The sequence below is a fragment of the Micromesistius poutassou genome (assembly GCF_964030765.1).
Source record: "Micromesistius poutassou genome assembly, chromosome: 15".
Classification (NCBI taxonomy): Eukaryota; Metazoa; Chordata; class Actinopteri; order Gadiformes; family Gadidae; genus Micromesistius; species Micromesistius poutassou.
In genome coordinates, this window is record NC_140285.1 from 1,531,571 (window position 1) to 1,541,977 (window position 10,407).

General features: G+C 44.0%; 2 protein-coding genes across 3 annotated transcripts; one reads left to right on the forward strand and one right to left on the reverse strand.

Annotated features, from left to right (window-relative positions):
* Nucleotides 1–514: 514 nt before the first annotated feature.
* On the reverse strand, nt 515–4,050 carry LOC311359446 (nicotinamide/nicotinic acid mononucleotide adenylyltransferase 1-like). Its single transcript, XM_084479467.1, has 5 exons — nt 3,940–4,050; nt 3,458–3,584; nt 3,128–3,311; nt 2,674–2,804; nt 515–1,324 (listed from the first exon to the last, which is right to left on the reverse strand). Exons 2-5 carry the CDS (start codon nt 3,552–3,554, stop codon nt 918–920), a joined length of 819 nt encoding a protein of 272 aa, XP_084335593.1. The 5' UTR covers nt 3,555–3,584; nt 3,940–4,050; the 3' UTR covers nt 515–917.
* Nucleotides 4,051–4,128: 78 nt separating this feature from the next.
* Nucleotides 4,129–6,860, forward strand: lzic (leucine zipper and CTNNBIP1 domain containing). Of its 2 annotated transcripts, none has more exons than XM_084479474.1 (7): nt 4,129–4,202; nt 4,648–4,769; nt 4,910–5,045; nt 5,137–5,235; nt 5,454–5,549; nt 5,955–6,036; nt 6,144–6,860. In XM_084479474.1, exons 2-7 carry the CDS (start codon nt 4,669–4,671, stop codon nt 6,197–6,199), a joined length of 570 nt encoding a protein of 189 aa, XP_084335600.1. In that variant the 5' UTR covers nt 4,129–4,202; nt 4,648–4,668; the 3' UTR covers nt 6,200–6,860. The 2 variants fall into 2 exon arrangements, with proteins under 2 accessions (XP_084335600.1, XP_084335601.1); XM_084479475.1 differs by lacking the exon at nt 4,129–4,202 and adding an exon at nt 4,316–4,366.
* The last annotated feature ends 3,547 nt before the right edge of the window (nt 6,861–10,407 follow it).

The following is a 10,407-nucleotide window of genomic DNA, read 5'->3' on the forward strand; positions in this document are numbered from 1 at the left end:
TCCCACTGAACGCTGCATGCCGCCAGACAACCGGTGGAATTAGAACAAATCACGCTGGAACAAAACAGCTTGTGTGAGCAAACCATATTTCAATTAGAAACAGACCAGACTGGCTCCTTCATTGTCAGGATCACAAGACTGTGCATGCAGCGGATGCTACTGTGCGTACCACTCCCTCTGCCAGCATGCTTAGGGCTGGTTCTGTAATCAGTCCATCAAGAACTGTCCCATTGTTCAAGTCAACAAGTGTGCCCTTTTATGATGATCAATTCATAATTCCACTAAAATAAAGGTTATTTTGATATTGTGAATATTTTTGGTGGTTTGTCATTGTCTTAGTTAAATTTATCCAAGTTAAATTGTCCAGGATCATATCTCATGGCATCAGTTATTGTAGTGTAAACAACCGTATCTATCGCTATTTCTCCATCAGTTCATGAGCTATTGTCTGATAGGTGAAGCCTTCAGTTTCAAATCAACCCAACATGTTGAAGAAAAACACAATAAGTGTGATTGCGGCACTTTATTCCAGACCAGATAGGAAACTGTTGTGTGAGGTAAAAAATGAATAACAAGCACTGATATACAAAGAGAGTGCAGTACATTCTATTTAAATTCATCAAAACCTTCCTGTGCATGTATATAAAAAGGTTATGCTGTTAGAAAACTTAGCAGTAACCTATAGTTTTAAAAAACGGACAACTGACCAATTCTGATCCAATTCTGCTTTGTTGACTGTCATGTTCTTACTCCTAACCTTCTACAATTCACAGCAACCTGTCTTTACAATTGTTAGGCTTTTCCCCCACAGTAAGAACATCTTAATAAAAAACATGCACGCTGCACGGCCCCTCAGCTGGGGCCCTCCGCTGGGGCTCTCCGCTGGGGCTCTCCGCTGGGGCCCTCGGCTGGGGCCCTCAGCTGGGGCCGGCGCCTGTGTACCTCGCCAGAGGCGCCAGCACCACGTCAGCGTTCTTCTGCTCGCTCTCGCTCTCGGCGCTGTAGAGCTTCTTCTTCTGGATGTATAGGACCACGGCGTCGGGCACCAGGTAGCGGACGCTGCGGCCGCGCCGCAGCGAGCGCCGCACGTGAGTGGCCGAGATCTCATTGGTCACCCACTCGCGCACCAGGTGGATGTTGCTGTGGTAGCGCCACAGCGCGTCCGACTGGTGGATGAACTTCTCGGCGTCGCTGCCGCCGCGCGTGATGCACACCAGGCCGTGGCCCACCAGCTCCACCACGTCCTCCGCCTTCCAGAGGTTGGGAACGCCGAAGGACTCCAGCATGTCCGCGCCGCACAGCAGGAAGATCTTGGGGGGCTTGGCTGGACAGATGGACAGAGAGAGAGCGAGATGGAGGGAGAGAGAGACGGAGGGAGAGAGAGATGGAGGGAGGAAGAGAGAGACGGAGGGAGAGAGGGACAGGGATTCTTAAAAAAATAATAATAATAATATATAACAAAATATAAAAAATATAAACAAAAACAAAAAAAAAACAAAGTCATTTGCATATCCAGGCTCCTTGTGTTAGAGTCCTGAAGCTCACTGATCCTCAATGCCTTTCACCTGATGTGCGTTCTGATGGGCAAAAATAACCTAACGGACACATTACATTACGAATATAGTCAACTCTGGGTCCAAATCTAATAAACACAACACAGCACACATTCAAGAGGGTCAAGATGACCCTCGAGCCCCCCTATCAGTCTGCGGAGAACACTCTGCCACAGCTGGATGGCGAGGACACACATATCACACAGAAAGACAACACAACCCGGAGGCTCAGGGACAAGAGAACCCTCTATAACCCACACAAAGTCTAGCACACACACCTGGCTAGGAAAGATACTATAAGTTTCACATGCACCGGATCACGGGTGCTCTTCTGAAGCAGAACTTCCGCGGAGGCGAAGCTCCAGACGACCTCAGCGCTGTTAGGGGACGTAGAATATTCGATCTCTCACGCTTTATGAATCAGTATGACCTTTGCCACTTTACTCAATAAATCCGAGGCCCTCGTGCTGACAGGCTTTATTACCTCTCCGTCTCATTTTATCTGGTCAAGTAACTAGGCAGACTGTTTTTCCCAACAGTTCCTCCATCAGAGACAGTCAGGTGTCTCTGACGAGGAACACTAATCCCACCACAACGAGGGATCAACAGACCCAACACGGCACATGGTTCCACGCTTCAGGAGGAGGAGAGTGGGTCACAGGGGACGACGACACCACACACTTTGTGTTTACGTTTTGTCGTTCACTTGAGGTTCCCTGGCCGACAATGAGACAACGCTGGCGTTTTGTTTCCACATCCTGGCCTTCCCGCCAACGTTCTTTGACTCTTGCCTGATATTTTCGTTTTTTTAAAGACCAATATAATATAATAATATTAGAAAACTCTCTGAACTCACCAAAATGGTCTCCCCATAAACGTACAATTTTGTTTGAACAGATTTTGGTTTAACCTTTAAACGGTTCACGGTTCAACCTTTAAACGGTTCGATTTCCCCCATTGCGTATCCAACCCGTTTGTACTATGTTATCTGTTGCACATGTGGTCACTCAGGGAACCCGTCTTCTGGCCCTGCGTGCTTTCGTCACCTAACACACTGTAGCCGGCCTTCAGCTGTGGGCTCTGGACCCGCCCCAGTTCTTTCTGCGTTGGCTTCCCTCACCCTGATTGGACAAACAGCCACAGGACTCCTCCTCCATGCGTCTCCTCTTGCGGTAGGACCCCGTGTCGACCTCATCCTCATCCTCATCCTCATTCTCCTTCTGTGCAGCCACCAGCTCCTCATAGTGATGCCTGAGTCCACAGCACAGATAAACACTCAGGAGTGGAGCTGAATAAAGTTGTCTGTAGACTGAATACTTTGTGCAGACTATTGCATTTTTGGACCATATTGGTGAACTTCACTTGAATCCAGACATTATCAGCCATTATCGAGTTAATTGAAAATGTATACTATGTAACTAACTAGTAGACCTATCTATTAATCTGTAATAGCCCTAAGTATACAGTTAGAAAAGGGGAAAGAAAGTCTGCAGAGATAGAGTGTGTCATTGTAAGATTGTAACAAGCTGTTAAGCATGTGTTTGCTTATTTACTGCTGGACTGAAGCTCCTCACCTCACTACTTTGGCCGTCTCCACCCAGTCGGTCTGTAGACTCTCCCAGGTATCGACCTCGATCCAGTCGGACGATTCCGTAGCAAGTTTTGCCATCTCCACACGGTGGCGGGCCTCGATCAACCCTTTCTTCTTATAGCCGTCACCTACAGGGGAAATGATTCCTTTCAGCACCCGGTATTTGCCTGAAAAGTGAATTGAGTTAGTTGGAGACGCATGGAATAGAAGTAGGGGGGAGGTCAAACTATGAGACCGCAGAGCTGGAAATAGGGTGGACTGGAGATGAAGGGTTACGATTAAAAACTAAAAGTACGGTCATTTTGTACGGTACCTGTGTCATGCAGATGATCCCGGGCCAGCTCGAACATGCGGAGGTGCATGTTGGTGATGGGGTTGAAGGATCCGCAGGCGATCAGGACCACGTCCATCTCACACTCCGGTGGACCTTTAACTAAGACCTGCAGAGGCGAACACAGAGCTGAAGACCATCGCGGTTCCTCAGGGACGAGGCATCTGCGACCCCTTTTACTAACGGGACGTTTGAGAAAGGCTCGTTTATAAAGGACAACTGGAGCAAATGCTCCAACTGGAGCAAATGCTCCAGTTGTGCATAGAGCAAATGCTCCAGTTGTCCGTTCATAGTCCGTTCATACAAACCCACCCAACGGTACATTGACATTACATCGACATGACAGCGACATGACATCGACATTACAATTGACATCACATTGACATTACATTGACTAGATCCCACCGTCGTTTTAATAGTCAGTGAAACGACATAAATAAAAGTTGACCATTTTCCCCACTTACGTCAGGTGATTGGTGTAAGGTTTGAGGTAATGCTTCAAACCACACTAAAGCACATTGACGCGTTGATTGAGGATTCTGTGGTTTCGTTTTCTCTCCGGAAATGTACTTCCTCCAGGCGCTGTCGGGGGCGGGACTTTATGATATTGAAGACATCTGGTTGGTCGAAAGACCAGGATGTGGAAAGCCGCACCCACAGCTGGCGAGGTGCGTTCAGGATCCCTACCGTCGGATCGTCTTACGAACTGTGGCGTTTCGTCAGGAAGGTTTGCAATATTTATATTTTTACGTCTGTTTTGGTTGTGGTATGAACAGCAGTTATCCACTACGATAACCGCCGGCATAGCTTTTGATTCAGGCCACCAGAAGAAGCGGTCTGGGATCCTCCTGTTGACAGCAGTCAGATGATGATGATGATGTGTTGATAGAGGTTAGCATGCTAGCTCAAGGCTGTGTGTTATATTATTATTATATTATATTATATTAGATCATTAGGTAAAAGGATCCTGATTGTCCCGTTGATGGGGTTTCCACTACCCCTCGGATGTTAGGTTTAGCTGTCCGTCTAGAACTATACACGGGTTGTGCATGTTGGGTTGAGTCAGTAGCTGGGATATTATCAGTAGTGAATCGCATTATGTTGCGATGAGTGTCGCTAAACAATTCGTTGTGTAACGTTAGTGACATTATTATTTACTACCGTTTGTCCAGACCTGTCCTCCAGACAACATCATGGCTTCTCGGGGGAAATCCGAAACTGGAAAACTGAGACAGAACATGGAAGAGCAGCTGGACAGACTGATGCAACAGCTGCAGGATCTGGAGGAATGCAGGTGGTCATTAAATAACCTTCATCCGATCACAGCCTCCCTTGTGGTGTGGTTTAGCGAGGATTCATTATTAAACCGTCTATGCAACGCTCTCCCTTGTCATCCAATAACCACAACGATCCCCCGGGGTGTTGGTCTGACAGAGAGGACCTGGAGGAGGAGGAGTACGAGGAGACCAAGAAGGAAACCCTGGAGCAGTTGAGCGAATTTAACGACTCCTTGAAGAAGATCATGACCGGGGACATGACCCTGGTGGACGAACTCAGCGGGATGCAGCTGGTAGGAGCAGCCTGTGGTCACAATGGTGTAACACCGATACGTTATGAAGGTATCTAATGCGCAGATCGTGGGGCCCTCCATCTACTCACAGGCGATTCAGGCGGCCATCAGTCAAGCCTTTAAAACCCCAGAGGTCATCCGACTGTTTGCCAAGAAGCAGCCGGGGCAACTCAGGACGCGACTAGCAGAGGTGGGAGCTTTTTTGAACTTGTTTGTTTTATACAGATTTATGTATTGGTATGTTCTATCTCTTCTCTTCTGCCATGTGAACTCATAATGCTACTGGGATATTAGAATTTCCCTCTGGATCAATAAGAAATGTCTCAATCGAGCGAGACCATCCAATATTTTTCTGCAGGTTCTGTGATGGTTGTGTGTGTTTGCCGACTGGTGTCCTCTGTTTCCCAGATGGACCGAGATGTGATGGTGGGCAAGCTGTCGAGGGACGTGTATGTGCAGCAGAAAGTGGAAATCCTCACGGCCTTGAGAAAACTGGGCGAGAAGGTATGGCTGCTCTATGAGTTCCTCCCATTCCTCTAGAATCAGGGATGTTGATGATTCAGTGACTGGTGGTTGTGACTCATGAACTATTCCAGCTCCATTTGTTTATATATATATATATATATATATATATATATATGTGTATGTATGTGTTTATATGGTATTTGGTGGATGACTTGTTCACAAAGCATCTTATGATACTGTGAGTATACACATTCTTAGCATGGCTGGTCCCGGGGGGAATTGAACCCCTAACCCTGGCAGTATTAATGCCATGCTCGACCAGTTGAGCTGGACAGGATCACAGTTTGAGTCTAAATAGAGACTATAGTCATAATAATACATAGACATTAAATGCAGCTTCATCATTTGTATTGATTTTGTTTGTTATGTACATTTATTTTGCAGCTCCCTTCCGAGGATGAGAGCTTTCTAACAGAGAACGCCACAGCCAGCCTAAGTCAGTTTGAGAGAGTCACTGCAGATCTGGGTGAGCAAAATATGGTTCACTTTTCATAAATACATAATGGCTTCAATAACAACAACTCCTGCTCTCCTGTCAAATGCATTTTATTTACTTTACTTTTTCTATTTTAGGGTCAGAAGATAAAATTATGGCTCTGGCTAGCTGCGGTGTGAAGACGAAGACGTGAGAACACGGCACTTATCTACACACATTCACCTTTTCTTTGCTTCCATTGAAGGAGAAAAGTGCCAGATTCGTATTTTATAGCACTGAGGTTTAATTCGTCCATCATACTTTGTAACGGTATCGTTCACAAACCGTTCCTGGTTTCATTAGTGGAGATGATTGTAACATTGCTGTACACATATTTGGAAGATGGAGGATTTGTTTAGCATATTTTTTTATGTACTTTTATTTCTTGACAGATTGTCTGTCTTTTTATATTGAAGGTGGTCTTATAAGTTGTACAAATGAACCACTATTATTATCCATCATTTTCCATGCGAGTTCAATCATACATTGATGGAGGGGTTTCATTTAACCCTTGTATTTTACACTGCTTGGCTTTTAATTTTATTTGGGTGTTAAACCATTTTATCTGAACTTAATTTTAATATTGACTTTTAATCGGATTGGATAGTGAACTGCTTGGTACATATCACTTAACCATTTATTTAATCATTATTTAAGGTTTTATTTTGCATTATATTTTAGAAACAACCAGTCGTTGGTTTTACAGGCGGTGCAGATGCCAATATTTTGTGCCAATATTCTATATTTTTGAACGTGATCCTTTTCATTGAATGAAATTCTGATCAAAATTAAAAGAATACATTGCTGCCCGTAAATCACATTTTTCTTTCTTCTAAAAACCAAAACTAAATGATATAGGAGGCCAGCATGCCCTTTCAGCATTGTGGAGGTGAAATGTTTCAATTTTCTTGATGGAACAAACCCATTGCTCATGTTTCGAGGTCAGTGACAGAGGTCATGACAACTTAATATCCTGTTCTTGTCAAAGGGCAAATATCTATGAATACTATGAACATCTAAAGACGATGCAGAATTAATAAACCTGCTGTGAATAGAAGAAACACCTTTTATAGACACCGGACCTTCTCAGTAGATAAGTGAATGTTCTCTGAATACCATCGAGTCACTTAGCAGATGATTTCATCTCCAGTAGCAAACAATGTGAATACAGTTCAGTCACTGAACACAGAAGCACTTCGGCCTAAGCACTATCCGGCCGCATTTATGGTTTATTTATTCATTAGTACCGGTTTATTTTTATATTTAGTAGCGTCTATATTTACTGGTCTCATTTTGGTCCCCTCTAGCCGCTCAGTTTCTGTTAATGATTCTACCACCGAGGGGCAGTAGTGAGCTGATTATAAATATTGTTGCCTTAGCAACACCAACCCCTAGGACCAAGATGGACTGTACCCTGTTCAGTTTGTTTCAGAAACTTTATCATGCGAGTGTTTTACTTACGTTTTCACTTACTTTCTACTTTTACTGTCAGCCCCCTTGGTCACTTGGTCACTTTGGTGGAATGCGTCTGCTAAATCTGACAACGGAGGCAAAATAACAAATAAGTAGAGTCAACGAGTTTGTATCCCATCTCATCGTCCTTTATTTAGTTTTATGAGCGAGCATCAACTTTACTACAACTTGTCTTCCAATTGGTAGAAAAGTGAGAGCAGCCCCAACCAGCACAGAGGAAGCGACAATCTGACCGCTTGTGAAGAGGCTGACACCCTTCATTGGAGACAGGTCTGAACAGAGACGAGACCCCCCCCCCCCCCCCCCTCCCCCCAAATAAAATCTTTTGAGTGGCGTGAACGTGTGAAACATTTGGAGATCAGTAGTATACAATGGCTGTCCTCCTGCTCTGACCTTTTAAACTCCACGTGAAATATACACAATGTGCTCATGCAAATCAAAATACCCCTGATCCTCAGTGTTACTGTATGGCTGCGGTCAGGTTTAGTAGGCAGTGAAGTTCAGTTTCAATGAGAAGAAGTATACAAAATATTAAGGGGCTGATTAGAATGGATTTAGACCAGAGAAGTGTGAGATGCAAAAGTTATTGGGGAGTCAACTATAAGCATCGCATCGTGTATACAGCGGTGTGTTGGGAATGCACCTTTCGACAAACGGTAGATGAGATGTTTAAAGTGTTTGACAAAATGACATTGTGAGCATTTTTGGAGGGAACAGATTTATATACTCAGATTCTTGTGAATTCCATGCTGCCCTCAAAACTTGTCAGCAATCAGGCAATATTACAATGTTCAATAATTACCTTCCACTATACACAATAGGTAAACTTTATACCCGCTTAACTCTGCCTAAAGCAATTCAATAATGTACATCTTTTTGAGAGGTGGATTCCGTCAATATGATTCAGAACAATAGCTATAGAATAGACAATATGGATCTATTTTCTCTACACATCCAACATGGACACATGACGCCTATGTAAAACCTTTTCACTTGTAATAAAACTAGCGGTGCACTATCATACCAACATAAAAGTAAAAACAACAAAACAAAATCACATCCCCCAGCTCTGTAACAAATCTAGCGTTAAATAATTACAAAAAAAAGGAGAGAACGAAATACAAATTAGGAAACAACTTTGCCACGATTACATGAGCGCGGATGATTTAGTTAGTTGTGTTAATTGGGCTGTTAATGGGTTTAAAAGGCACTCCCAATTCGTCCCGCTGGAACCTGGCAGCTTTCTAAGGGCCCCATTGCTGATGAAGAGGAGGCTGTTCATCACATTTCACCGGCAAAACATAAAATATGTCTGGAATTGAAATCACATAACTGGCCTCTGAAAATTCTTCACTAACGACAAAATATGTGTTTTTGTTTGTTCTAAAGATCACCATTTTATACGCAATCGATTTGATGCAAAGCATGAGATCCTGCGTACTGACTTTACAGACTTCCAGCATGATATTACCCAACGTAACACCAGTTTACGTTACACTATAGGCCAACATTGACTGTGTTGATCAGGAGAAAACTATAAAAGGTAATCATGATGATGATACCTGTTCAATGAAAGAGAGCGCCAGATAGCGATCAAATGTGATGAACAACAGCCGTGTCTGAGCTGAGAGATTGAACATTATTTGTTTAATTGTCACACTCAAAGCAGAAGGAAAATAAGTTTACCAAATGTAAACAAATACCTTAAAACAACTCTACAGTACAGTTCTGTTGTACAATAAAATCTTGTGGTCTACGGCAAAAAAGGTTTTACTGCAAAGTGTCAGTAAAAAAAAAAGAAGAGAAAAAAAATTATGTGATTCCATAGAGTTTGCCCATCACAACATGTGCATGCCTTCCTCAAAATGTGGAATTTCCAAGCAAACCAGAGTTTTAAGTGTCAACGAGGGGGGACTAACTCGAGGTCAAACAGCTGTGCCATTAAAATAACCCGCCACTGCATGTATTCATAATCCTCTTTAGCGATGACGCAATCGGAGAAACGCTCGTGCATCTTCACGGCCCTCGACAGAAAAACGCCACCGCCTTAAACCGCCCCCCCCCTGAGGCTGGTCCATGCATGCGCACCCGCGTTATCGGTGGAACCCGTGGACCGCCTGAGGCTGGTCCGTGCGCAGCTTTTATCGGTGGAAGCCGGAGGACGCTTAGAAGGCGCCGCGGAAGCGCCGCTGCACCTGGTCGCAGCAATGTGTTCCGTCTCTCGGGTCGGATAAGCCGGGGATGAAAGAGAGATCGTTCCATTTTTTTTATGGTCGCCAAATCTACCGGGGAATGAAATACGCCGCTGCCATGGCAACGGCGCGGGCCACCTGTGCAAAGCGAAGCGCGTGTGTGTGTGTGAAGCGACACGAAAAAAACAAAACACATAACGGTACCGTCTACGTGAGAGAAAAGCCAAGAATGGTTGCGAAAGGGATTAGGTATGTATATATATGTATATCCACATCTAGATAAACATATATAGATATAGTTATTTATATATAGGAGGATGAAAGATGGACACCACTTGTCTATGGAAACCTCTGGTTTCAGTCCTGGGTTCCACATTCTGTTTGTTGACGCGTGACAGAAGGAGCTGAAGGTCTGCTACATGCTACAGAGCGTGACACAAATATCTACATTACATACTGCGCCATTTTAGATATTGGACCCTATGCTTTAGGCCGCCACTAACACATCAACTAATTGCATGGTTTATTCATATTTACAAAACCTTTAAAAAGCAACTTATTTCTCTACACATATGACTTCTGAAATATTCTCATGCACTAAAAAGGAAAAGGAAAAGACAACAGAAAATCATGGCCTATTTGTTCAAAGCATCATCCTGTATCACTCTCTGGACTGCAAGTCCCAGAAACACAAAGT